This window comes from Vipera berus (genome assembly GCF_964194415.1).
Source record: "Vipera berus genome assembly, chromosome: Z".
Taxonomy (NCBI): domain Eukaryota; kingdom Metazoa; phylum Chordata; class Lepidosauria; order Squamata; family Viperidae; genus Vipera; species Vipera berus.
In genome coordinates, this window is record NC_138205.1 from 103,569 (window position 1) to 129,990 (window position 26,422).

Below are 26,422 nucleotides of genomic sequence, written 5' to 3' on the forward strand. Positions count from 1 at the left end.
GGATCTGAAGGGGAGGGGGTCGAGGCTGCGCCTCCCCAGCACTCCCCGCCAGCAAGGGTGGTGGGTGTGGGGACTGCAGCGCAGTCTGCTGCTGCTCTGCTGGGGGGGAGGCTGATCCTTCCCCCCCCCAGAGGACCATCTGCACCAGTAGCTGGGTGGGGGTGGGGGGCTGGCTGGGGGGTGATAATTGGGCCAAGGGAAGCATGAGCTGCTCCTTCCAAAATCACGAAAAGGGGCAGAGACCAAAGCGTCACATGTCGAGTCCATCATCTCCACCCCACAAGAACTAGGTGAGACACAGGAGAAGCCCGTTCGATGAAAAGAGGATTTCATTCTTGGGGGGGAGGCAAGTCCACTCCCAGAGGATTGGGCTGAATGAATGAGTGACCGCGACGGGTTGGCAAGAAGCAACAATAACAGAAATTCGTTTCAAGGGAGGAGCCCCCCTGCTTCCCCCCCAACACACACTGTGGAGAAGGCAGGAGGTGTGAGTGCAGACTTGTGGGCGGGGGGGGGGGAGTACCATCTTCCTTGGAGCAAGGCCCCTCCGTGGCGCAGGGAAGGCGAAGACTGGGGCTCTCCCAGCTGCAGCCCTTCTCAGATCGCTCTTGAGGTCCCCTTGGAGACCTCCTGCCCCAGCCCTGCCATGGCCAGCCCTTGCGAGTGTGCCCACCAGGAGGCCTTCCGACAAAAGTGCCTGTTAGCAGGCCCACCTGCAGGGAGCAGACCCACCCCGAGATACTCTGCAAGCCATGGGCCCTGCAGAGGGAACCCTCCGTTAACTGTGCAGCTGGCAAAAAAGCAGCTAACTGGGGGAGGGGGGTTGTTAATGAGAGAATAGGTGGCTATCTAACTGGTGGTGGTGGTGGTGGGAGGTTTCGCCTCACCTCTGACAGGAGTAGAAGGCCAAGCCAGCTCCTTTTGTCAACGTTTCTGGGGGTCACATGTGTTTTTCTTGCTCCTGGGAGACTCAAGCCCTGACCTTGCCCCTTGTCTGTCTCCCCCTCCTCCACAGATCATCCAGTTGTGCATCATGGTGCTGTGGCCCCAGCCTCTCCGCAGAGGGACACGGGTCCTTTTTCTCTGCCTTTTGGTGCAGTCCCGTCTCCAGCTGGCTGCCCCCCTTCCTCAGGGGTTGGAGGGCCGGTTGGGCGAAACTCCAGAGGAGTCCAGGAAAGAGTGGGCAAAGGTGGGCCCGGACGCCGGGCAGCAGAAGGGCGGCAGAGAGGAGCTCTTCCAAGACTTGGATCCCGAGGCCCTCGCTGCTGTCCTCCTGCAAGCCCTTCAGACTGCACCCCAGGGCTCCATGGAGTCGCCCCTCAGCCCCAAGGCCAGGGCCGCTGAAGAACGCATCCGGGGCGGGACCGGGAGCTCTGATGTGTGGCCAGAGAGCCTGCAGGGCCGGCCATCCAACAAGGACAGAGATCGGCCACAGGAGGAGGTGGCCGAGGAGGCCAAGGAAAGGGTCTCTGACCAGCAGGAGCTAGAGAACCTGAAGTCCATGTTGAAGGAGCTGCAGCACTTCAGCCCCACTGACCAGCGAGGGGAGCCTTCCTACCGCCATCCAGCGGCCCCCTCCGAGTCTCCCCAAGGCCCCCGCCCTGACGACGTGCTCAAGGAACTGGAAGAGTACCAGCAACTCAAGCCCCACACCAAGCGCAGGGCGCCCCCCCAGGAGCCCTGGGCCGGAGCCCGGAAGCTGAGGCAGCAGCAGCATCTGGAGCACCAGCTGCTGCAGCGCCGCTATGAGGAGCTGGCCGAGAGCCGCAGGCAGGCGGAGGAGGCCCGCCGGGCTGCAGCCGAGGAGGAGCGCCTGGCAGACGTGGCCTCTGACCTGCTCCTCCAGTACTTGCTGAAGGATGGCGAAGAGGAGGAGGAGGAGGGGCAGCGAGGGGCCAATGCTCAGGAGGAGTCAGAAGGAGGAGGGGGGAGCAAGGAGGCCTCACTCCTCTTTGCAGACGGGGAGGACAATGTGGCGGAAGACAAGCGGTCCAACGAGACCCCGGAGGTGGGGGGGGAGGAGGAGGAGGAGGAAGACATAGATCCGAACACCATTGACCGTCTGATTGAGCTGTCCAGCAAGCTGCACCTGCCTGCTGATGACGTCATTGATATAATCAACGATGTTGAGAAAAAGAAGAAGGAGGAAGGGGAGGGGCCCGAGTCCCACAGCAAGGCCAAGCCGTTGGGGGCTCCCTCCCGCAGCAAACCCAGGAAGGCCCCTTCCCACCCCAGTGCTCACCAAGAGGCCCGCCCCAACCCCAAGGCCTTCCGCCCCGCGGCCTTCCAGACCTACCGCCACCTCCCCAAGCAGGAGTTTGCCGCCTGGAACGAAGTCTTGAAAGGGAATGAGTTCCCCGTGCCCAAGCGGTACCAGGCCAAGGACGGAGGCACCGACCGCATCTCCAACCACATCAGCCCCCGGACTTTCCAAACTCCGGCCCGCCACCACTACCGCCACCTGCCGGGCCCCACGGTGCCACGGGAGGGCTACTATGACATCCAAGCCCACGATGAGGACCTGGAGAACTACCTGGAGAACCTGCTGATGAAGCACCCCAAAGTTTTCTAGTGAAGGTGGCAGCAGCCGCTCCTCCCCCCCAGCCCCACGCCCCTCAAAGAAACTTGGCCACTCACAGTGTTTCTGACATAAATCTGGGTTCTTGCATGATTCAGGAGAACCGAGTCTCCCCACCTGGTGAAAGGTCCCGAGATTCAGTGCCACCCTCCCTTTTCATCCGATTTCAGAACAGCTGCCCCCCACTGGGGAAAAGGGGAACTTCCTTTTCTCGAGCCTAAAGGAGCCTCTCTGAGCAGCCATTCCCACAGACTCCCAAGGAAGTGCAGCCAGAGGCCTTTGCAAGAGCAGAACAGGACAAACCATCACTTTCTTCCCAGAGTGCCCACGTTCCTTAGCACTCGCAGAAATAATTTGCAGAAAAGAATCGGGCAAGAGAAGGGAAGTTGGGCGTGGCAACAAAGGCCCACCTCCTAAATGCTCCTTTTCACCTGCCCTCCCGTGTCTCAGGTCAGCCTCCTTTGCCTCCCCAGCCCCCTGAAGTCTGGCAAGGCAGACGAGCCAGTCTAAACCACAAGGCAGTCCAGGGTGGACTGGGGCTGATCCTGAAGTATGGATCGCAGCACTGGTCAATTCCAGTGAGCTCTAGACGGCGACTTTGAGGGACGGGGTCCTATTCTGTCTTCAAGAGACAAGGAGAGAGCAGCCAATTAGGTCAAATTTTGGTCCACAGGCTTCCCCGAAATATAATTATTGGACTTGGGGCAGGGGGTTGTAATGGAACAACTTGTTGCTGAAGAACTCACCATCTGTTTCCTCCTCCTCCTCCTCCTCCCTCCCATTCAGAGTCCAATGTCCAATTCTCAGAGTCTGCCTGGACAAATCACTGCAGTTTTCTTGGCAAAATCTTTTAGAAGTGGATTGCCATTTCCTAGGGCTGCAAGAAAGTGACTGGCCCAAAGCTGCCTAAGCGGCTTTGTTGCCTAAGGCAGGACTAGAACTCACTGTCTCCTGGTTTCTGGCCTGACGCCTTATGCACACACCAAATTGGTTTCTTTAATCTGCTTTTTGTCACAGTCTAAGCAGTGAGCAGAAGTGAATTCCCACCAGTCTCATACCGCAGACTCTCCTTATTGGCTGCAGGGACATTTCAAACTAACACAGAAACTAGAAAGAGCTCAAGGAGCAGCTTCTGGGGGCCTTTTCCCGGGAACAAGAGAGTGCCTTAGGAGCACAGCCTGAACCTGCTAGCCCAACTCCTTGGTGTCCACTTATACTTTCCCCCCTACCATACATTGGCTTTTTTCCAGCTAGCAGAGAAAGGGATCTCAAGAGGTGCAAACCCATCTTTTCCAAGGTGGTGGAAGGGGCAGGAAATAAGGCTGGGTAAAGATGGCTCCCATGGCATCTGCTGATTCGGCCTGCGTGTTCTTACATTCTGTGGATTACAGACCCGAGGGGAGGCTTCTTCGCGGAACTGCGATTGGGCCTCCAATTCTGCCCTTGAATCAGTCTGGCCACATATTTGAGGGAATCTGCCTGTGGGGATGGGAAGAAGCCTGTCTCTCCTAACTGGGATGGCAGCACGGGGAGGGTGCAAAGCGAGAGGTGAGCAGACTTGGCCCCCTCTGGAGCACAGCGGCTCTTTTTGCCCTGTTCCGCTCTCCGGACAAGCCGTTCTCCTCCTGGCTGCCACCGGACCCCATTGCTCAAAGGGACCCCATTGCTCTGGCAATCTGGGACAGAGACGCCGGGCCCTCGTCCTCAGCTCCTAGGCAGGTGATGGACACCAAGGAGTCACGTGAGCAGCACGCTGGCATTCTTCACCCAGAGCCAAGGGACCCTCCAGGGGGTGGGGAGGGTGGGCTTGAGCATGCTTTAGTAGACCTGCTTGTGAACATTCATGACCATCCAAAGCTGCCTGGCAGAGGGATCTATCTGGGTGAGCACCGGAAGGCTGACGAGGTTGTGGCGAAGGTGGCAGTTTGCACGTGTGTAAGAATTTTCCACTGACATCAGTCCTAGAGTGTGCAAGTTTCTTCAATTTGTGGTGTCCAGTCCTGTACAAACAAGCAGAAGTTGCTTTGATGTCTGGTCCATTTTGTTGTACTTGAAATAAAACACATTTGCCCTGTTGTAAATAGCATGTCGAATTACTAGTTTTGCTAAGAAATAAAAGCAACTATTTTATTATGAGTTACTCTCATTATTTGTAAATTGGTGGGCTACAGGCCGGATGGGCCTCTGCCCCCCAATACAAGATCTGGGAAACTTAGAACCATCACTAGAACTGGCCCAGGGAAGTACTGCAACGTGGTACTTTCCCCAATAGCTTCCGAGTGTCTGCAGAGTGACAAGTGCCAGCCCACTCTCAGCTCCTCAAATCCAAGCAGGGCAGAGAAGCTGGCCTTGGGCACCCAGGAGACCTTCCAGAGAAAGCCCGCCATTGCTCTCCACGGCGGTGCCTGAAACCAGCACCAACCACGAAGCCTTGCTTGCCGCATCGGGAAGGCAAGAGGGGCCAGGAGCTGGCCTGGGGCGGTGGGGGGGGATGCTTCCAGTTTGCCCTGGATCTCACTTGAGAAGAGAGGCAGCTCTGCTAGGAAGAGCCGGAAGCCAGGAAGAAAGCCCCCCACCTTGGTGACAGGCACAGAGGGGAGTGGAGAGACCCCAGCATAGGGACGGGAAGCCTCCAGAGGGACCCTACTGGAAGGCCCACACAAAGGGGGTGGGCAGAGGTGGCCGAGTGGCTGCTCGTGGGCTCAGCCTCAGCAGCTGCCAACAGCCCCCCTCCAAATGGCCAGAGGAAGGTTGGCAGCCAGGAGGCCGGTTCAGCTGCCCCCTCAGCAGTGACGCCATCCAGGCCGGCTCTTGAACCCCCAGGTGGCTCTTGCACAGGCTTCTAGGTGCCCCACCCCCCCAGGCCTGGCACAGAGGCTGCGTCCTCCCCCCCCCCCCCGTGTAAAACAAGGTCCTCTTGCTGAAGCCACGGAGCCCTGCCTCCTTGGGGGCAGCGCCTGCCTGACAGAGCAGCGTTCCTGGAGGTCTGGCCGCTCTGGCCCTTCAGCCGTCCTTCAGGCTAGGCTAGCTGGCCTGACTGCAGATGTGCGTTTTTGTGACAGGTGTTGATCTACACAAGTTACCTTTTAAACAAACAAACTGTGGGGTTTAATCTTCGTATCCTGCCAAGTCAGTTGCGAGATGGGCACCACGCAAGTTGGAGAGAAATGAGGTCCCATCAAGGAACTCTGAAATACTCTAGTAGTAACTGCCTTGTCTGTTTTCCTGCGTGTTTCTCAGCCACGCTGGGAAGTAACCCTCACATTAAGCCCCAAGATGGTGGCTTTCAGTACCACACGGCACCCATCAAGGCGGAGGAGAGCAAGGGGGACCAGAGGACCTCTCCTCAGGCCAACCCAGCCCTCCCCCTCGGTGGCTGGAAGCAGGAGGCCCCCAGGCAGGGATCTGTGGATGCCCCCCTTCTCCAACTGCCTCTCAACTGGCTAAGAGGGATGAAAAAGGCACTGGGCCAGCTGGGCACAGAGGAAGGGGCTCCCACTGGTCAAGCGCAGCTTCTCCCGGCTGGAGTCAGTGAGCAGCTCCAGCATCCAGCCCGAAGCCTCACCACTCTCCCTGAACCTCTGGCCTTCCGCTCTGTCACCCCCCCCTGCACCCCAAGTGCCCCAATGCCAGGCAAGATGCGGAGTGGCAGGAGGAATCAAGGGGTGCCGGGGCCCCCAAGGCTTGCTTGGCCCGGCCCTCCCTGCCCTGCTTAGAAGATCTCCAGGGCCAGCAGCAGGTGCGCCCTAGCTGACCCTTGCACCCCCACTGGCACAGCCGCAGCTGGGACCCCTAGCCCTAAACACCTCCCCCAAGAATTGAGCGCGTGCAGCACCTGCAGCTTTGAGGTCGGCTCCCACAGCTGGGATCCTGCTAGGCATAAAAACACCCTCAGGCAGACTCTTCCAGACACGTTTTATTCCAGAAAACCCAGGACGACCTCACCTGCCCCCCATTCCTTGGGTCAGGGAGAAGCGCTGGCAGAGGCGGAGTGCAGAGAAACACACACACACACGCACACACCCCTCCAACATCCAGAGAGCAGCCTTCAGGTGCAGGAAAGCTGCTGTTCTATGGCGACTTTGGAGCCTCCCGATGCACCCCCCCGGGGGGTGGGACAGAAGGCGGGCACTGTGGGCTCTGCCAGTCAGCAGCAGCAGGGCGACACTGCAGGTGCGAAAGGGGGCAGGAACCGACAACTGGGCAGTGAAGAAAGTCGCGAGGAGGTCCTTCCACCACTACCATCCGGGACCGTGATGAAAAGTGCCCTGGATCCTGTCCCCGAGTCGGGGGCTGCAGAGTCCAGCTGCCCACCTGCCGGAGCCTCACAAGTCGGTATTCGCGGAGCTTGTGGGGCAGTGGAGGAAGGGGAGGGGCAGGGTGGCGAGGGAAGATGGCCTGAGGTTCTGAAGGAAGCCCCACTATGCCAGCCCCATCTCCTCCAGCACACTCCGGGGAGACTCGTCCTCCTGCAGGATGGAAGGGGGAGAGGGGATCAAGGGGGAGAACTCGCCACGCCACAAGCAAGCCCCTGCCAGAGACAGCTCTGAGAAGGCACTCTGCACATGCTCAGCCTGCTGCTGAAATTTCTCCCAGCAAGGCAGCCGTTCAGTGTGCCTGGAGGAGCCTGCTGGCCATGGCTGCTCTCCACCCCATTGTTTGCACTACGGCTCCGCAGCAGTCCACACCAACTGCGGGAGAGTGCGAGTGACTCACGGCATGCAGAAGCCAAGCCCCTCGGGGGAGGGTGCTCCTCCTCCTCCTCCCCCCCCCCCCCGGCCATTGGCAGTGGGTGCAGCAGAGCAGCCTGCCTCCTCCTCCCCACAAAGCCCCTACCTCCTGCAGGAGGTCTGCCTGCTCAATGGCTTTCAAAACGCTCTTCTTGGAAGTGTCCTGCACCTCCCCTCCCATCAGGAACTCATCCAGGATGAAGTAGGCTTTTTCGAAGTTGAAAATGATGTCCAGTTCACACACCTGGGGAGGAGGGGTGCAAGGCAGGGAGGGCTTTGCTAATGATCCTTGGGGAAATGGAAGTGCCCCCCTCCCCCCCGGCCTGCCAGCCCAGTTCCCCGCTTGGAGGATACACAGCCGGTCCTTAGCAGGCCCAGCAACAGCCAGGGTTGCAGAGGCCATGAAGGTGTGGGGCAGGGACAGGGGGGCTGCCAAGAGCTGGCCTGGAACAGTCCTGTTGTGTGGGGCACAAGGGGGGTGGGAGCAAGTAAGTGGCCAGATCAGCACAAGGAAGGAAAGCCGCAACTCCCTTTGACTCACACTGCCAAAATATTTGTCTAGCAGCTCCACGTATCGATGGATGAGTTCCAGAGTGATCAGCTCATTGTCCTGCCCCTCGATGCCGCAGCAGAAGTACAAGCTGGCGTACCTGGGCCAGAGGAGAGGAAGGAGGGGCTGAGAGCCTCTCCCTTGCCCCACAGCACCCACCTCCTCCTGAAATATCAAACAGCACTGGGGGGGGCGTGGAGGACCACCAGCAATGCCCTGCTTTCTTATTAGCCAGAGCCGCTCAGACATGCCAATGGCCCTCTCCCCTGGGGACCCCTTACCCTCTTTGGGACGTAGCCCACCCCAACGGGCGGAGCACACACACACCCTCAGCAGAGAAGCTGCGCTGTCTGTCCAGAGCAGCGCTTAAGAGACCTGGCTGGGGAAAGGAGCCGTCTGACACGGTGTCTTTGAGAGGACATTGGAGGCAGAAGGCAAAAGCTCTTGCTGCCCTGAGGCACCCCCCCCCTCAAAAGGAAGAGCAGTGGGTAGCTCAGCCCTCTGCTGGCCCCCAGAATGTGGCCATGCTGGATGTCCGACCGGTCCTTGGTTCCGTCTGGCAAGGAGGCCTGATGGACAAGGCTGAACCCTCTTTTCATGGGGGGGAGGGGAAGCAAGGCCTTCCCGGAGGACGCCCCCGTTCCCCAAATAGCCAGGCTGCTTCTGGCTCAAAGCCCAGGCAACCCATGGGGTGGACCCCTTCCGGGCGCCACCAGCTGTTCTTCTACCCAAGAGATGCAGAAAGGAAGGCAGGTGTGCAGAGGTAGTGAAGGAGGGGCCTTCTCCCAGAAGGCACCGCAATCCACAAAGCCCCCCACTGGACGCAGGAGGAGGAGGAGGAGGAGGAGGAGGAGGAGGAGGCCTTGCGGGCTGCTCCTCCTGGGAAGGAGTCACCTTTTGTAGACCACCTTCAGGTCCCGCCACTCCAGGAAGCTGCACATCTTGGGCTTGCGTGCCAGCACCACCTGCATGAGCTCCCGGACCATCTTCTTCTTGTCCTTGTCCGAGGTGGCCAGGTACCACTTCTGCAGACGCAGCTTCCCTTGACGGCTGAAGAGCAGCATGAAGCGCATCTGCGGGGCACAGGGGGGGGGCGGTCAGCGCCCACCGGCCTTCACTCCACCGCGCCGAGGCCCCTCCGGCCCGCGGCAGGCGCTCGGCAGCAGCCTCGGCTCCAAGGCGGGCCCCGTCCACGCGGGCCAGCGGGCTGGGGGCGGGCGGGCAGAAGCGCAGGCGGCCACCGGGAGGGCCGAGCCCAGAGCCCCCCGGGGAGGCGGCCTCTCCTCCCCCCCCATCCCTGCGCGGAGAGGCGGGGGCGGGGCGGCGGGAGCTCGGCCGTCCCTCGTTTCCCCGCCCAGGTGCGGCTCTCGGGGCGGAGGCGGCCCGGGGATCGCGCCCGTCAGAGGCCCCGCTGCTGCTTCGGCCTTGCCCTGGGCCGCCCGCCTCCCCGCCCGGAGGCCCCGGAAAGCCTCGCTCCTGCTCGTCGCCCGAGCCCGCCCCGGCCCCCGCCCGGCCTCACCATGGCGGCGGCGGCGGCGGCGGCGGCGGCGGCGGGGCGTCCCTGGCGGGCCCGGCAGCCGCTTCCTCTCCGCCCTAACCTGCCCAGGTACCTCCGCCCGCGCATGCTCGTGGCGCGCACTTCCGGGCCCGGGCGGTTGCCGGGAGACGCGGGAGACGCCCTGCCGTGACGTCAACGGGAGGACGCCTGGCCGCCCCGCCCCAGAGAGAGGCGGGGCCCGGCTTGGCCCCTCCCTCCGCCTTCCCGCCCCCGACCGCCCCGTGGCCGAAAAGCAGAGCAGGCGAGTCAGTCGGTTGCCCGTCGCGGTGTATTTTTATGTGCAAAAATAAAACAAAATATCTGCATATATTAAGTTTTTCTTTTTAGTCCCAAAGTGCTCGAGTTCAGACGGCTCTTGTTCCGCAAGGGGGGGAGAGTCCGGCTCCCCGATCCAAGGCTGGCGTCGGCGGCGGCTGGCAGCGCTCCCCTGCGCCTCGGGGCCTCCTCCCGCCTGGACCTTCGTCCGCCGAGGGCAACGGGCTGGGCGCCCGGTTCTCGCGCTGGCGCCCTCGGTGCCCAGAGTGGCGGGGCAGGCGAGGGAGAAGGCCCAGCAGAAGCGGCTTCCGCGAAGAGGGTGGTGGGGGACGATCCCGCTGGCGCGGAGGCTCCCTGGCCGGGCGAAGAACGGCGCTCCTTCGCTTGAAAGGGAGGTCGGGCGCCCAGCAGGGGAGGGGCGCTCAGGGCTCCATCACCTGCCCTATGAAGAGGACGGTGCCTGCAGGGAGGAAGGGAGATGCTGCAGGGGGCCAGTGGGGGTGGGGCAAGCGGAGCCGCCTCTGCCCCCCCTTCCTTGGCCGGGGTGAGGATACGGAATGGGGCCTGAAGGAGCCCCGTGTGCAAGTACGTGCCCGTTGCACACCAGCAGCCTCCAGCTGAAGCAGGACCAGGGCTGGAGGGAGGCAGAACCCTGGCTGCCCCCACCGGATGGAACTCCAGCTAGCTATCCTGATGAAAGCGGCCCAATGCTGGGGTGGGGGGGAGTAGGGTTAAGGATCCGGGGTTTGTCTCTGTCCGTCTCTGAGCTGCCGCCCCTCACCAAAATGGACAGAACAGGCCCAGACAGGGTCCCTGCCCTGAAGGCCTTCCCTGTGGTTCCGATTGGCTGGGTTCCAAAACAGTTCAACCCTAAGGGAAGGTTGCGTTTGCATCACAAGGGTGCCAAGCAAGTGTATACTGTGAAGGCTTAGCACAATGACCAGTTCGCGCAACCGCCGGCGTCTCACGACACTGAGCCACCCAACTTAGGCAAAGACCCACGCTCTTGGACCGGAGACCCTGGCTGGTGCACAGGCAGCAAACTTGTGGGCGCGCCAGCATTCTCTGTGGGCGCGCCAGCCCTTTGGAATCAATTGCCGGTTGAGCTCCGGATGGCTCCCGACCATCGCTCTTTCCGCCGTGATCTGAAAACCTATTTATTTGAACAGGCCGGCCTGGTTTAAGGGTTTGGGGTATTTTTAGTTATTTATTGTTAGGGCTTAATTAATTTAATTTTATTTTAACTTTTGTATGTAATGCTTTTACTGCCCTGTACACCGCTCTGAGTCCTTCGGGAGAAGGGCGGTATAGAAATTCAATTAATAAATAAATAAATAAATAATAAGCCCAAGGCTGGCACTGGATGCGGTCCTGGTTCAAGTGAAGCCCTCCTTTATTTGGAGGGTGGGGAGGCGAGCCGATTTTTCCCTGGGCTCCTGCAACCCCTGGGAGAGAAGCCCCTGCAGTCTGTGGGGAGGAAAAGATCCTCGGTGGGCCTTACCGGTTGGGTTGTGCCGCACGACAAAAAGGAACGGCCGGTCCAGCACGATCTCCAAGGGTGCCATCCGGGCATAGATGATAGCAGCTGGGAGGGAGAGAGGAGGGGGGATGCATTCAACAGCTTAACATTCAGTGGGCACCAGTGCCACCCTCTGCCCACTCCCTCCTGAGGCTCGTGGGAGGAGTCATGGGGGCGACCCACTTCAGAGCAAAACCAACCCCGTGCATATCAGGGAGCCCCAAAGCAAGGGGGGGAGTTTGCTGGCAAGAAGCAGGTTCTTCTCTGCCCACAGAACTGGGCAGAGAACGGGCCCTGCAGTGGTCCAGGGTACCCACCTGTGGCAGAGGAGGCCTTGGTACCACTCTCGTTCACGTCAATCTTCACTTTCTGCAGCACCTGAGACACAAAGAGGGCATCCCACACTGCAAAGAGAGGGCAGGACCCGTGAGCGTGGCCCCGACCCCAGGGTCCTCTGCACGGGCAGCACCTCTCTCCTGGGCTGGTCTGATGCCCGGGGGGGGGGGGTTGCCAGCCAAAGCCACAGCAGGATACTCCAAACTTCCAGCCTGCTTCGGCCAGGGGGATCTGGGCTCTCTCGCTCCGGAGCTGATGGGCTCCAGGGAAAGAAGCACTCTGCACACTTCCCAGGATCCCCTTCCCCCCTCCTGGCCTTGGGCCTTAGCCCTGCCAGGCTCCCTGCAGCCAGTGGGCAGCAAGTGCCGCGCGTGGAGGATGAGGAGCCAAGGGGGCTTGGGGGGGGAGGGAGACCCCAACCTGAAAGGCGGCTGAAGTTGGCCTTGTGGCAGTCAAACATGTCCGTCATGCCCAGGGCCTCCAGTGGCCCGCGGAGGTCAACTTCGCTCTCCAGAGAGAACCTGCACAGAAGGAAGGAAGGGTCAGTGAGGGGCAGGCGGGCCTCTGCGGGGTTGGTGGCTTGAGCCAGTCCCGAGTGACGCCTACTTGGGCAAGACGAGGAGCCGTGTCACGGCGGACATGTTGCCCTTCCACTCCGCCATGAGCTGGGTGTCGATGGCAGCCGCCAGGGCCGAGAGGGGGGCGTTCGGCTGGAGGGGGGTGGCGATGAGCAGGCTCAGCGTCTCCCCCTGGTAGGGCAGTTCGATGACGTCGTAGCTCCCCTGCTCAGGGATGGAGAACTCACCTGGAAGAGAAGGGAGGGTGAGAGCCAGATCGGGGCCCCTGGAGATCTCAAGGACCAGCCCTGCGCATCCTGACCCCAGTACTCTGCACATGCTCAGAGAAGCTCCCTCGAGCTGACTCAGGCCCCAAATTGCCCCAGCTCCCATCTCTCTAAGGAGGGGCCTCCTCACCATAGTGGAATTCGGCCGTCTGCTCCATCATGGGGACTGCAATGGTGCTGCCGTCCAGCTTGTGAAAGATGCGCTGGCGGGTGGCGGCCTCCGGGAAGGGAAGCCGCCAGAGGCCTTTGAAGTGGATGGCATTCACCAGCACCAGGCGTGTCATGGCACCCAGGGCGCCCTCCTGCAGGAAACCCTGGATCATCCCTGAGAAAGCAGAGACGGGTGATGGGAGGGCAGCACAGGGCAACCTCTGCTTCCAGCCTCAGAGGTCCTTCGGGGCAAGTCCAGGCCCCAATCAAGCACCCCACCTGGCATTTCCTGCCCGGTTTCCTGAGGGTCCTTCCTGCGGCTCCCAGGGCCTCCCCAGGCCCGTCCCAGGAACTCTCCCTGCTGCTGCTCACCATTGGTGTGCTGCTTTACCCAGGCATTGACAATGTCACGTGCGCGGGCGCTCTCTGAGAAGTCCACCTGCTTGACCATCTGGTGAAAAATTCGTTGGAAGCGCAGCATGAAGGTCGGCGCCAGCGGCAGATCGCGCTGCACAAAAAGGGCGTCTGCCATCTCCAGCACGTCCTTGCTCCGGGGGTCGCTCAAGGTCTTCTGCAGCAGTCGCAGGGCTCGTGGGACGCCCCATTCTGTGGGGGAGAGCGTGTCCTCAGCTCTGCTGGAGCCAGGCCCTCTACTGACCTCTCCGATGAACGCACCAGGGACGGTCAGCTGCTCTGGGGAGAGCAGAGTTGGCCTGCAGGAGGGCGAGGCGAGGCCTTCCTCCCCAGAGGACCGCCCGGGCACACCCCGCTTTCCTTCAAACACTGCGGAGCCTTCCCCTGCACTAGGGACACTTCCCTTGGCCCTTCCGGCAGGATCTGCGGGCGGTTGGGTTCAGCCACAGGACCTCTCCTAGCCCACCCGTTCATGCTTCCAGGCTGCGCAGGTTGGGAGGTCAGGCGCCCTACTAGGCTGCCCCCCCATCTCGTTTTTCCGAAAGAGCAAAGCAACCAACTAGTGAAGCGGTGCCCCAGCAAGCAGGGCATCCACGCCCTTCCCTCCTGCAGTCCCTCACCTTTCAGGCTGAATCTCATGGCATCCTTGATCTGGCGCCGGGTGTTTCCATCCGATGCCACCTGGAGCATGGCCACCACGGAAGCCACGCCGTGCGGGGAGAAGGCCAGGTTCTGGTCTTTGGAGGCCTCGGACGCTTCCCGGAACACCCGGAGCCCGAAGTCCGCGGAGAGCTGGGCCACCCGGGCCACTTGGCGGCCAGAAGGGGGGGGCGCGGCACGCGAAAGGGCCAGGCAGGCCAAGGATAGGAGGGACCACAGCTCCATCCTGCCGAGAGAGGAGAGCGGTGAACCGGCGCCGTCCTGGCCGACGCGGCTCCCGGCGGCCCACAGCGGCGACCGGGGGGTGGGGGCTGCCGCCCGCCTCTTATCCCGGGCCGGGGCAGGCCCGCAGAGGCCACCCCGGTTCCGTCCTCAGAGTAGGAGGGACGAGGCCGCCTCCGCCAGGCCGATCAGGAGAAACGGCCGTCCCTGGGGCTTGCAAGGCGGGGAGCCCCTCCGCCTCCGGAGCGTCCCCCTTGCTTACTCGGCTCCCTGGGCGGCTGTCCCTGGCCTCGGTGCCGGTGCGCTGCCGCCGTCCCGCGCTGGGCTTTTTATGCGCTGCGCCCGCCTGCCAGGAAGCCGGCATGAAGTCAGCGCCGGGCGCCGCTCCTCCCCCCGCCCCCTCCGCGAGACCCGGCACCCGCCCGGAGGGAGAGCGAGGCCCCCGCCCCGAGCAGCCCGCCCTCCGCCCCCGCAGGGGCCTCCTCGGCGGAAGGGGGCATTCCGTGGGGCGGCGGCGGCGCCGTTCGGCGTTCCCCTAATCCTGGACGGAAGCCCCGGAGTCGGCGCGGGACAGACGGCGGCCTTGCCCGCGGAGCCCTCTCCAGAGGGAAGGTTTCCGACTTCAGGCGCGCCAGGAGAGGCAAGGACGGCCCGGGAGGGATCCGGGCGTCCCGCCTGAGCGGGCAGGGGCTACGGCCGACGGAACGGCCGAGGCAATCCTGAGCTGCCTCCGCAGCGGCGCTGACGCTGCGCCAGTCCTCTCTGGGCGGCCAGATTGCAGCCGGACTGTCCTCCGGAGGGTCCACTTTGGGTTGCCCCAATGCAAGGAGGCCCTGAGGAGCTGCAAGGAGGGCAGAGGTTTGCAGGAGCTTGGAACGAAATCTAGGAAGAGAAGAACTAGAGATGGGTGGCCTAAAGAAGACAACCTTTTTAGGGGAGACGGGAAACCGCCTTCTGGCTCTCGGAGGGGGAAACTTTTTATTTATTTATTTTATTTTAATTCCATTTATATCCCGCCCTTCTCCGAAGACTCAGGGCGGCTTACAAGCTTAGCAGTAGCCTTCATTCTATGTATATGCCTGCTTATTAGGGCTTTCACACACACCCCAAGCGGCATTATTACAAAGTCAGCTTAATTGCCCCCAACAATCTGGGTCCTCATTTTACCCACCTCGGAAGGATGGAAGGCTGAGTCAACCTTGAGCCTGGTGGGATGCGAACCTGCGCTAATTGCAGGCAGCTGGTGTTACTTAAGGAGGCATTAGCCCACTGCTCCACCAAGGCTCCTTGGCTTCTGTATAGTGTCAGCGGGCAAGGCAGCCGCCCGCAGAGGGAAACAGCGTAGAGAAGGCCCAGACTCGAAACGAGGAAGAACTTCCGGACCCCAGGAGCCTGCTGCATTTGTGGGCCTCTATTGCAGGCGGTTGGGCAGCTCTTGGTGTGGGATAATCTGGGAATTCCTGCTCTGGGCAAGGCTGGACTAGGTGACCTCCAAGGTCCCTTCCAACCAGGTGAGAGAGCCTTTCCTGGAGCGTGGTCTGAAGTTGACTCTTGTCCCTGTGGGCGTCACAGGGTGCATCCTGAGGCCTCTTCCGGTCCCATTTCCCTGGGCTGCAAGGAGCGGGGAGGCCCCCAAGCCCGAGGGTTTCCTCCTGGGCCCTGGACTCAGGGCACAAGGGTTCAGGGAAGGACTGCAGCGCTCCCCACCCCCACCCCGCACGTTTTGCAATCTCTATTCGGCACATTTCAGCCCCTGCTGTTAATCAGCCGTCTTGGGATGATGCAGCCTGAAGTGGCCGCTGCTGCGGGGGTGGATTTCCCCCTGCTGTGCCAGGATGAACCCAGTCTCCTTTTGGCCACAGCGTCGTCATCGTTCCTGAACGCTTGGAATCTCTCTCTGCCTCCTCCGGGCTCTTCGGTCTGAGGGAACAGTCCAAACATGGGGGCGGGAGAGGAGTTCCGTTTGTGGGCCAGGAAGCCCTGGCGGTCCCAGGCAGGGAAGGGCCAGGAACAGGGCACCGAGCTCTCCGCGTGCCTTCTGCGCAGCTGGCACCATGGCTGTTCCCCAACGCATCTGTCCCTTGCAAAGCAGCAGCTGGAGAGGAGGCCTGGTATCGGGGCGCCCTGGGGCGGTGCTGGGCCCAGTGCTGGTGGGCGGGAAGGGAAGGACAGCCTGGACGCACCAAGAGCCCCTGCTGGTCAGCACGCTGCTCCTTTGAGTGCGGGAGAGTGGCCAGCAGGAGGACATTCCAAGCGAAGTGGTCAGCAGTCCCAGCCGACAGTGAGCCATCTAGGGGCCGACTCTGCCAGGTTCCCAGGCCCACCTGCAGCAGGAGGCAAAGAGGAATGGAGAGTGGGGGCGGGGGTGGGGTCCTGCTCCTCCTCCTCCTCTTCCTCCTCCTCCTCCTCCTGGGATGGGAGGAAGGTTGCAGCTTGGGGCACCAGCACTGGGAGCCCCCTTGCTCTGATCTTGGCTTGGCCTTTTGAGCTCCCCTCTTCTTAGCTTTGTGACCCCCAACACCCCATGAAGACTGATACACACACACCCCTGCTCCATTTCTGCTGACCACCGACTCTACGTGTTCACTCCAAACGTTGAGATTCAATGTGACCAACCAAAAGGAGGCTTCCCACCTGCCCCCCCCATGGGAGGCCAGGCTAAACAGACCGAAGGCTAGCTGCCCTCTGCTGAGAGGGGGGGCTGTCTGTGAGACAGAGGGGCCACCCCAACTTGAAAGCCAGCAAGCTCCGTCTGTGGAGCTGCCCGGCTGAGGCGGAGACCTCACTGGGACAAAGACCTCCGGTTGCAGAGGCTTCCTCTGGGAGAAGCAGCCCGGTCTTCCCATTGTGGCTGCTGCCTTTGGCGCTTGATGCCTTCTTCGCCACATGGATGACCTCCCTTGCTGCCCCCCCAGGAGGACAGGGTCAGCAGCTGCCTCTCAGGGCTGGCAGGGGGGAGGTCACTGCTGCTGCCGCCTCCACTTGTATAATTCGGCCTTTGAGCCCCTCATCCCCTGGACCCCCACACCCACCCAACCCTGGGAGAGAGCTGTCGCGGAGTCCCTCCAGCCGCAAGGGGCACCTGGCAGGCCACAGCAGCAGGTAGAGCGCCCTGCCCAGTCAGGCCTTGGCTCGGTTGCTGCACGGCGTGCGCCCATCCCTGCCCAGCAAGCTCAGCTCAAACCCGCTCGGGCAAACAGACTCAGCCACCCGGTTCCAGAGGCGCCCCAGCAGGGGCAGAAAAGAAGCCTTGGGCTGAGCCACGTCAGGCATGTTGAAGAGGGGTATGAGACTGGGCAGCTCGCCCCCCTCCGTAGTGCCAAGTGTGGTCTCCCCACCACTGCGTCTCTTCCTGGCCTGCCCCCCTGAATGGCCTCTGGGGCTGCTGTCGGCCAAGAAGGAGCACCGCCTGCCTCCAGCGGGAAATGGCCCGCCTGCAAAGGAGCTGCAATGTTGCCTCCCCCCTCCCCGCTAGCGGGAAGAGTATTGGGAGATCGGGAGCACCACACCGGGGAAGGCTGGCTTAAACATGGTTTTGTGCAGATCCAAACCTGAGCGCGTGTCTCCTCTCTTGAAGGAGCCGCCCTGGGTGCCTGCCTGCCTCCCAATGCTGCTTGCCACCTTTAAAGCCCCAGATGGCTGGGGGGCCAGGCCGTCTGACGGACCGCCCCTCCCCAAACATCTGCCCGTCTCACCAGGCCAGGAAGGCAGGGTAGGTTGCCGGGTGTGGGGAGGGGAGCCTGGTGGGACCCAGGAAAGGGCCTTCTCTGCACCAGCCGCCTCCTTTGGAACCCCAGCCCCCCAGAGATAAGATTGCCGCCCCTGGGGGCTTTTCAACAAGGCCTTAGCAGCGTGGTGGTGTCAGTGGCCCTGGGGACCCCATTCAGAGCTGATAAAGTGTTTGATTCTGTTGATGAGGGTTGAATTGTGGATTTTTAACTGGATTTTTAATGTTGCACGCTCTCAGAGTCACTGTGTATATAAATTTGTCTAATGAATAACATAAAAGAGCCCTCTGTGGGCTGAGCCAATCTAGGAAAAGGTTGTTGTGACTGGGCTTGAATGGACTTTCTACCAGCCTCGCCCAGCCGATTCTGTGGGGGGGGGGCACCATGACTCACTTGGGGCCTGTCTGGGAATTCCCTTTGGCCTCCAGCTGCCCTCCCCTGCCTGGCTTTATCTTCTGCCCAAGACCTCTGCCGTCTTCCTGTTTTCCCCCTCCCCCTGCTGAGGCCCTGGGTGCCAGGTGTTTCCCCTCCCCGCCAGCCCTTCCTGGGGCTCTTGACCTGGGCCAAAGGGGTTGGCCCCGGAGGGCTCCAAGGGAGGAGAGCGGGGGGGGGGGGGCTTGTCGCTCCTGAATGCTTTGCGGCTGCCTCACGCTGTCTGTCTCTGCAGACCTTTTGCGAGGAAAGGGGGCCAGAGGGGGAACCCTCAAACCACCTTCTGGGTGCCCTGGCGTTGCACGCTGCAGACGTGTGCCAGGGTGCCCCGGGCAGCAGAGAGCGGCCCAGGGCAGAGGTCGGGGCCAGCAGACACAGCCTGCATCACCCACAAAGGCCAGGCCCTGGCTCCTCCTCCACTGTCCCTAGAGGGGGCCCTCTGTCATTCACAGCCCCCCTGCTTTGCTTCCACCCACCCACCTGACCTCTCAGCCCCTTCCTCAGCCCAGCCATCTCAGCAGGAGGGATCCCTGCCTACAGACAGAGTCCCGTTTGCAACTGTAGGGCTGGGCCCAGCCAGGTGCCCCCCCCCCCCGCCAGCATCCCCAAAGCAGCAGCCATGGAGTCAGACAGCCCCTCCCTCGCAGCAGACCTAGAGGGCCGCAGGGCTTTTCCCACACCAGGAGTTCAACGTGACTGGCCCCGAAGGGGGTGGGGGAGGCAGGGGGAGGGGACAACTGATTAATGCCTGCAACAGAGAGGCTGCTGCCCAGAAAGTCAACACAGAGGCAGCACCAAGTCCCGGCACATTCTGGCAGCCACTCTGTGCCCATCAGAGGGCCCCGCTGTGGGGAGAGCCCCGGCTTCGGAGACTCCACCAAAGTGCAGTGGGGGCCCTTGTGGGGCCCAGAGGTTGAGGGTAGAACTCCTGCCCAATACCGTCCCTGCCTCGTTCATTCCACACACACACACACCACTGCAGACTGGAGGCTGGCTGGATTGGCACAGGGTGACCCCCTCAGTCTGCCTCCCCATCAAGCATCTCCCCACACTTCCGGGCTGCCCATTTCCTGGGCAAAAGTGTAGCAGGGCCTCCAACCTGGCAGGATGTGGCCATTTGGCAGAGTTGGCTTATTGTACAAAGCACAACTGATTCTGGGTGGGGTACAAAACAGCCCCCAAGCGCCTACGGGGATTCTCATGGTCATGGTTGTCCCAGAGGTGCTTTTCCAGGAGGCAACTGGGCTCTCTTTTGTTCTTTGAAGACATTTCGCTTCTCCTCCAAGAAGCTTCCTCAGCTCTGACCGAATGGAATCCTTTTATTCCCCACCATCCGGTCAGAGCTGAAAAAGCTTCTTGGAGGTATCAATAAATTTGTTTGGGCAGGGAAAAAGCCACGAGTCAAATTTAAGATAATGCAAGACACGCATGAAAGAGGTGGTCTTAAAATGCCTAATCTTAAATTATATTATGAGGCTGCTGCTTTATCGTCAATAAGTGATTGGTTTAATTTAACACAAGGGAGATTATTAAATCTTGAGGGTTATGATTTGTTATTTGGTTGGCATGCATATTTATTGTATGATAAGAAGGTGGATAATGTATTTAAGATACATATATTAAGGTATGCTCTGTTGCGAGTATGGAAAAAATATAGACATAAGTTAAATTACAAGATACCAATTTGGGCAATACCTAAACATGCAATAGAAAATATAAATGTTGGATTTAAACATGATGAGACTACATATAAAGAAATTTTAAGGATAGAAAGGAATGTATGGCAATTAAAGCCATATAACATTTTAAAAGAAGAAAAGATTGTGCAAACCTGGTTTCAGTATGGGCAGTTACAAGCAAGATGGAAAGAAGATCAGAAAGTTGGCTTTTTGATAACTGATGGAAATTTGGTAAAACAAATTAGAGATCAAGGCCAGGCACATATAAAAAGGATATATAATGCACTGATAGAAATTGACTCAGAAACGGAACTCGTTAAAGATTGTATGGTAAAGTGGGGCCAGAATTTTCAGGAGGTTATAACAATGGATACTTGGGAAAAGATTTGGGCTAGAAATGTAAAATTTACACAGGCCCAAAATTTAAGAGAATTTTTATAAAATATTTTATAGATGGCATTTAGATCCTAAAAAACTAGCAAGTATGTATCCGAACTGCCTGCCCAAATGTTGGAGGTGTGGTTGTGAGGATGCAACGTATTATCACATATGGTGGACTTGTAAAAAGATTAAAGCTTTTTGGATTAAAATTTGGTGGAATATGCAAAAGATATTTAAGAAAAGGATAAAGTTTTCTCCACAATTGTTTTTATTGGGTATTATTACAGAAACTACTGTTACAGATATTAAGTTGATGTTGAATTTAATTACGGCAGCGAGACTTTTAGTAGCGCAATATTGGAAGAAGGAGGAACTGCCGACTATACAAGAGTGGACTTTGAAAGTTTCCAACTTGGCGGAAATGGCAAAGATTTCAGCACATTTGAAAGAACAATCGCAACAGAGATATATTGTGGAATGGAGAAGATGGATTGAATATATTCAGAATAAATATGGGACTAAAAAGTTTCATTTAGCATTTGAATAAGTAGTGGTTTGAAACGATGTATTATTAGTTCTTTGTTAGTAATATAGTTATGTTTACGGAGTTAAAGTGCGATAGAATTTAAGGTTTTATTTTTGTTGTTAGCATATTTTAGTTTAAGTTTGTAAGTTTATACCCTGTATTCAGCTCTGGGAAGTCGGGGAGGGGGGAGGGGAGGGTTGGTGGGAGGGATGGAGTATATTTAAAATGTATTGTAAAACTTTTCAATAAAATAAAAAATAAAAAAGCTTCTTGGAGGAGAAGCGAAACGTCTTAAAAAAACAAACAAGAAAGGCCAGTTGCCTCCTGGAAAAGCAGCTCCGGGAGCCCCCAAGTGCATTAATAAACCCTCAGATGCCTCCAGCTCTCCCGTCCCTTCAGACAGGGGGCAAAGCGGAAGAGAGGCCGGTTTTCAGAAGGCCCACGGAGGGGGAGGAGGCCCTCTGGACCACCAAGGGCCCACCGGAGTCTAAGGGCTGCCCTTGGGAGGGCGGCCTCAGGCGGCTCGTGGACTCTGCCTTCCATGCAGCAGGCTTGCAGCTCCTGCCTGCTCCCGTTCACACAGGCCCCGAGCCTGTGTGCAACTCAGGGTCTGAGAAGCGGGCGGTCGTTGGCCTTCCCTCCTTAGGGCCAGTCCGAGGGTGCTGGGCCCGGTTGTCCATAGAACTGCCGCTTCCTGCAGTGGGCAGAAGGGACACTGATTGCCCCCCCCAGGAGTGGGCTCCCCAGAAGTCTGGGTTGGTGGCCACCAGGCTGCAACAGCAGGTCGGAATTCAGGGTTATGCAACTGGTTGGGCAACTTGTGGTTGGCTTGATGTGCGCACGCCATTGTGTGTCACACAAAGCAGGGTGGTTCCTGCTTTGGTTTCGGGAGTATTTGCTGATTAAAAGCCTCCAAAGGAAGAAAAGAACATTGTTACCATTTCCAAAGCCAGCTCAGCACTTCAGAGGAGAACATTTGGGGGGGGGGGGCTGCCCCTTCCAGGCTGGAGTTCCCTAGATGGCAGGAAGGCCCAGCTGCGTAAAGCGGCAGAGCAGGGGAGGGAACGGACGGGGAGCAAGAGCCCGGCATGTGGGGAGGTGGTCCCTGGGTTAGAAGGCTAGAGACCAAACCAGTGTCTAAGCCAGCAGGGGCAGTGGCTGTTGCTGCTGCTGCAGCCTTTGGACCAGCGCTGGGGGGGGAAGTGGGGGGGGGGGTCCCTTGGATGGTGATTTCTCCCTCCCCTCCTTTGAGCACTCTGGCAATTTCCCTCCCTTGGAGATTTCTCTGCTCTCAAACTCCTCTTGGGCCACTCTGCCTGCGCTGACCCCCACCCCCCTAGTTTGGGTGCCAGGGGGTTCCTGGGTGCAGGAGCACTCAGGGCCTGGGTGTCTGCAGGGCCACCTGCTCCAGATGAAATCCACCTGGCAGCCCCACAAGGCAGACAGGAGCCGGAAATCTGCTCCCCTGGAAGGACTTTGCGGCAGTAGCAGAATCACACCAGCCCGCTTGAGCTGCCCCAGCCCATCCCCCGTGGCTCAGGGCCGCGCCTGCCTGATCCGCTTTCTTGCCTGGGCGTTTCGGCCCCTTCCCCCCAGAATGGCGGCCGCTGCACAGGACCCTCTTCCTGACTCTCTAGCTAGGGCGGAGGAGGCAGGGCCCGCGGTGGGTCCCCGCCTCCCCCAGAGCTCTTCGGGGAATGTCCCAGAGGGTGGAAAAGGTCCGGAAGAGGAGCACTTAGTCACAGCTGCTCTTCCAGGGCGGGTTGTTTGTGTTTGCTGTCTCTTAGCAGCAGAGAGTTGGGGGCTGGCTGCAGGAAGGGCCACCTTCTCAGCCACACCTGACCGGGAGCGGCCAGTAATTCAGCGCATTAACGAATAAATGAAACAGCCAGAACAATGTCTATGAAGATAATTTCTTCTGCATAGCAATACTTCAAAAAAAAAAGAACCAATGAAAGAAGGAAGGATTTATTTTTGTTTAAACTTATATGATCATCCCACACAGGCAACTCCGGGCAACTTACAACATTAAACATCCCCCCACGATGGCAGCAATGCAGGATTATTGCATCCAGCCCCCCCCATAACTTCATGCCAATGTGCCCTAAGTGACTGCATTGGCACAGAAGCCCAGGCAAGTTCCCCCTCCCGGGTTAAAGACACCTTTAGATCTCAGGGGGAGCAGGGAAGTCCTGAAACATGGGGGGAGGGGGGGAGGCATCCCAGGCAGCTGACCTAGAGATACGAACCCCAAATTCTGACAGCCCAGTTTACATTCTCTGGGCACCAAACTTTCAAAGCCTTTTCTCTTGAGCGCCGTCTCTCCTACCTTGCTAACTGCCCCTTAGAGTGGAGGCGGCGGCGGCAGAGGCCTTGCCAGGAGCGCCCAGTGTCCTTTCAACCAGCCAGCCTCGTCTGTTGTGTTTGCTGTGGCACCTGGCCACCTCCTGTCCACAGAAGATGCGCCTCCCTCCCTCCAGCCAGTCCGGTGGCCTCTCCAAGAGCAGGCTTTGTGGCACCCATTTCTGTCCACCCTCAGCGTTCCTAGGCTGGACTGGGGTGGTGGAAGAGGCCCAGCCTTCTGGAGACATGGCCCTTCACACAATGAAGGGTTAAATGGGGGCCTGAAAACACACACACACACACACACAGAGAGAGAGAGAGTTTCAGAGCCAATCCACTGCCAAAGGGTGTCTGCTCCCATCTGGAGCCCTGCAGATGTGCAATGCCCGTCCCCATCCTCAGGGCCTGCTGCTCGTTCACTTGCCCTGGTACTTGATCTTAAAGACATGGATGGTGCCGTTGGTGAGGGCTACCACAAAATGTCTGTCCCCAGTAACGGTGACCACTCGTGGCTTGAAGATGCCATTCTCTGTTGTGAGAAATGATCCCAGCTCTTCCCCAGCCTCTGAAAAGGCCACAATCTTGTTCAGCTCCCGAAGCACCACGTAGACAATCCCAAGGGCATCGGCACAGACGCTGCCTGGTTGAGACCCACCCAACTGCTCCTCCTGGTATTCGGTCACCAGATCCCCGTTCCTGTCGAGCAGCACCACGCTATGTCGGTACCAGTCAGATGCCACAAATCCCTTTTTCCATCTGCCCAGGAATACCAGGCACCTTTCGTGGGAGGCCTCCGACACAATCTTCTCCAAGAGTTGTCCTTTCAAGTTGAACACCTCCAGATGTCCCGCCACAGACACGACCACAGAATTCCCGTCACAGGTGGTCACTGCGTGGCTGGCCTGGCCCCCCTTGAGTGCCTTTTGCCACATAATCCCCCCCATTTCATTTAAGACGTAGAGCTGGGATCCGGCGGTGAAGACCGCCTTGTTGCCCACAGCAGCCACGCTGAATGGGGCCACGTTGTTCGGGACCGGGATCGTGCCCTTGAACTCGCCCTGCAGAGAGAAGCGCTTTAACTTCTTGTTCTCCTCGTCAGCCACGAGGATTTCACTGGAGCCAAACGGGAACAAGCCCGTGACCTGTGGCCGCTTTTTGTCCGTTGGGACTTTCACCCAGAAGCTGCAGAAGAAAACGGGTTTCGGGATCAACCGAGGGGCCTCTGGCCCCTCTTCCGCCAGCCCAGGGCCTTCCCCACTTGGGGCCTTTTCCTGTCTGGAGGCCTCCCCCACTTCTGCTGCCTGGGGCCGCTGTGGCTGCTGCTTTTTCTTCTTCTTAGCCTGTTGGGTGGAGCTCTCCATGCTGCTCTCTGGGCTGGTTGCTGCGGCCTTCTCGTGAAACTCCAGAAGGAAAAGGTTGCAGCCGTAGAGGAGGTCTGGCTGGATGCGGAGCTTGGGGACCTGCCAGGCTAGGGGCTGCCAGGAGAAGCTCTGCAGCTGCCTCAGCCTCTCGGAGATCATCTGCTCCAAGGACACGATCTCCTCCGCCTGGCCCAGATTCAGCACCTTCTGGGCAAAGGCCACCGTGGTGGAGGCCACCTGCTCCTGGAAGTCCAGCTCAGAAAGCAGCAGCCGAGAGGCCTCCTTCCGCTCCTCCAGGTAGTCCGAGAGTTGGCTCAGGACCTTCTCCTTGTGGCTGAGCAACTGTTCCATGGCCTTGGCACACGTCTGCTCCACCACGCTGCGGATGTTCACGTTCCACTCTTCCATCTCCTGTGTCTCCTTCTCTAGGTTGACCTTTGCCTTGGCGAGGAGGTGCATCTTCTCCTCCACTCCACCCAGGAGGCCTGTGAGGATGGGGCGGCGGGCTTTGACCACCTCTGAGAGGGACAGGCACGGGTGCTCCAGGTGAGGGCCCAGACGGCACTCCCGACAGAGGGCAGCCGTACAGGTAACACAGAAATACTGCAGGTCTTCACCCTTGTGCTCTTTGCAGCGTGAGGCGTGACGCCTCCGGACCTCCTCATTGAACTTCCCAGAGCAGTAAGCCTCCAGGTCTACCAGGAGGTGGCCGTGGGTAAGCCGGGAGCAACGGTGCCCGCGGGCACAGGCCTGACACAGGTGGTCGGCACAATCAATGCAGTGGGACACGGCAACAGAGCTGGCATCTTGGCCAATGAGCGGGCACAGGCTGCAGGTGGCCCTGGCCTCCTCGACCGGAGGCACCAAGTCCAGGAGGCCGTTGATGAAGAAGTTGGTCTTCAAACCTTCAACGCCGGCTGGGAGAGACACCAGCTCGCGGCATTCAGGGCACCGCAGCTCCCGCTTTGACCCACCCAGCAGCTTCTTCAGACAGTCCTGGCAGTAGCTGTGAAGGCAGGGCAGGATTTTGGGCTGGCAATAGTGCTCCAAGCAAATGGTGCAAGTCAAGAAGCTGCTGGAGAGGGTCTCCCAGAGGGAGGATGCGCTGGCAGCCATCTGGCCACCTTCTGTCTAGAGAAGCCCACCCTGGCCTGCGCCTGGAAGAGAAGGAAGGACAAAGACAGAGGGTGGAACCACGTCCAAGCAACCCCCGGCCTGCTCAAGTGGCGCCCCGAAGCAGACGAGCTCTGGGACCCAACCTGCTTTCAGCCCCAGGCAGAAGGTGGGTGCCAGTCAGCCAAGGAAAGCCAGCCTTCAGCGGCTCTTGCTGTCCCTGGGAGCCAGCCCTTCTTGCAAGCCCTTCTGGCTGATTCAGGGAGGCCCCTTCCCCTTCAGGAACTCGCAGCACGGCTGCAGCACCTGCCCCCAACGCTTCCCCCTACCGCAGACCCTGCGGAATCACAGACCTTGGCGGTGTTCTGGCCCGGCGCCCTGCTCAAGCAGGAGACCCTAGGAGGGTCCCCAGGCCACGGGCAGCGCAGGAGGGGGCTTCTTTGCTGGGCGCCTCGGGCAGGGCCCTCAGGGCTCCGGGTCTCCAAAGCCGCCTTCCTGCTGCGGAGACGAAGAACCGGCCAGGGCCGCCCGGCTCCCGCCTGGTCTGGAGAAGATCCGCCGGGGTCCACCTCGGTTGGAGGGCTCCTCCTCTCCTCGCCTTGTGGGGCAGCCAGTGGGGAGCCCCTGAGAGCCGCTGCCGCCGCCAGGATCGCCACCAGCCACTTTGTAAGGGGAGGTGCTGGGGGAAAGCAGAAACGAAACCAAAAGCTACTGCCCCGAGGGCTCTGAGGCGCGCGCAAAAACTGGAAGGGAACAGGCCCAAAGGCCGGAGGCGGGGCGCGATTCTTCATTATGACCCCCTCGGTGGCCCAGAGTCTTCCGCGACCCGCCCAGGCGCCAGCTTCTCTCGCAGCCCTCTTGCCTCCACACGGCCTTCGCTGACGGCCACGCCAGGTCAGGCGACCGGGGGGCTGCGAGGAGGCGTTTCTTTCTCCGCTGCTCCGGAGCTCGTCCAGAGGAGGGTCTGCTGCGAGGGAGCCCAGGGCTGGAGCCCTGGAACGCCTAGGGGGAGTCTGCTTGCTTTGAGGATTGGGGGGGGGGCT

The 26,422-nt window shown here is 59.7% G+C and overlaps 4 protein-coding genes across 6 annotated transcripts; 1 reads left to right on the forward strand and 3 right to left on the reverse strand.

The window, feature by feature from the left end:
• Window positions 1–1,033: 1,033 nt before the first annotated feature.
• On the forward strand, window positions 1,034–2,572 carry VGF (VGF nerve growth factor inducible; the record flags this gene model as incomplete). Its single annotated transcript, XM_081344536.1, has 1 exon — window positions 1,034–2,572. The coding sequence occupies one exon, from the start codon at window positions 1,034–1,036 to the stop codon at window positions 2,570–2,572; it is 1,539 nt and encodes a 512-aa protein (XP_081200662.1).
• Window positions 2,573–6,479: 3,907 nt separating this feature from the next.
• Window positions 6,480–9,500, reverse strand: LOC308677104 (AP-1 complex subunit sigma-1A-like). The gene is made up of 5 exons (XM_081343269.1): window positions 9,378–9,500; window positions 8,753–8,931; window positions 7,850–7,958; window positions 7,415–7,552; window positions 6,480–7,047 (listed from the first exon to the last, which is right to left on the reverse strand). Exons 1-5 carry the CDS (start codon window positions 9,480–9,482, stop codon window positions 7,000–7,002), a joined length of 579 nt encoding a protein of 192 aa, XP_081199395.1. The 5' UTR covers window positions 9,483–9,500; the 3' UTR covers window positions 6,480–6,999.
• A 169-nt stretch (window positions 9,501–9,669) lies between these two features.
• LOC308677153 (plasminogen activator inhibitor 1-like) lies at window positions 9,670–14,199 on the reverse strand. 2 transcript variants are annotated; one of them, XM_081343318.1, is made up of 9 exons: window positions 14,079–14,199; window positions 13,555–13,820; window positions 12,893–13,126; window positions 12,501–12,695; window positions 12,133–12,331; window positions 11,947–12,047; window positions 11,508–11,594; window positions 11,173–11,256; window positions 9,670–10,131 (listed from the first exon to the last, which is right to left on the reverse strand). In XM_081343318.1, the coding sequence occupies exons 2-9, from the start codon at window positions 13,817–13,819 to the stop codon at window positions 10,094–10,096; spliced, it is 1,203 nt and encodes a 400-aa protein (XP_081199444.1). In that variant the 5' UTR covers window position 13,820; window positions 14,079–14,199; the 3' UTR covers window positions 9,670–10,093. The 2 variants fall into 2 exon arrangements, 1 of the variants encoding a protein (XP_081199444.1); XR_014028426.1 differs by having other exon boundaries at window positions 10,081–10,131; window positions 11,508–11,568.
• An 8,322-nt stretch (window positions 14,200–22,521) lies between these two features.
• TRIM56 (tripartite motif containing 56) lies at window positions 22,522–26,028 on the reverse strand. 2 transcript variants are annotated; one of them, XM_081342951.1, is made up of 2 exons: window positions 25,733–26,028; window positions 22,522–25,423 (listed from the first exon to the last, which is right to left on the reverse strand). In XM_081342951.1, the coding sequence occupies exon 2, from the start codon at window positions 25,380–25,382 to the stop codon at window positions 23,322–23,324; it is 2,061 nt and encodes a 686-aa protein (XP_081199077.1). In that variant the 5' UTR covers window positions 25,383–25,423; window positions 25,733–26,028; the 3' UTR covers window positions 22,522–23,321. The 2 variants fall into 2 exon arrangements, with proteins under 2 accessions (XP_081199077.1, XP_081199078.1); XM_081342952.1 differs by having other exon boundaries at window positions 22,522–25,417; window positions 25,709–26,028.
• Window positions 26,029–26,422: the final 394 nt, after the last annotated feature.

Bases quoted from the DNA above. Each gene is read 5' to 3' on its own strand.
- LOC308677104 (XM_081343269.1), bottom strand. From the start codon at position 9,482: ATGCGCGGGCGGAGGTACCTGGGCAGGTTAGGGCGGAGAGGAAGCGGC. The intron at 8,932-9,377 runs GTGAGGCCGGGC...TGTGCCCCGCAG, and splicing joins CCGCCGCCGCCGCCGCCATG to ATGCGCTTCATGCTGCTCTT. The intron at 7,048-7,414 runs GTAGGGGCTTTG...TCCATCCTGCAG, and splicing joins AGGCAGACCTCCTGCAGGAG to GAGGACGAGTCTCCCCGGAG.
- LOC308677153 (XM_081343318.1), bottom strand. From the start codon at position 13,819: ATGGAGCTGTGGTCCCTCCTATCCTTGGCCTGCCTGGCCCTTTCGCGT. The intron at 13,127-13,554 runs GTGAGGGACTGC...TCTCCCCCACAG, and splicing joins CATGAGATTCAGCCTGAAAG to AATGGGGCGTCCCACGAGCC. The intron at 11,595-11,946 runs GTTGGGGTCTCC...CTCTCTTTGCAG, and splicing joins CAACTTCAGCCGCCTTTCAG to TGTGGGATGCCCTCTTTGTG.
- TRIM56 (XM_081342951.1), bottom strand. From the start codon at position 25,382: ATGGCTGCCAGCGCATCCTCCCTCTGGGAGACCCTCTCCAGCAGCTTC.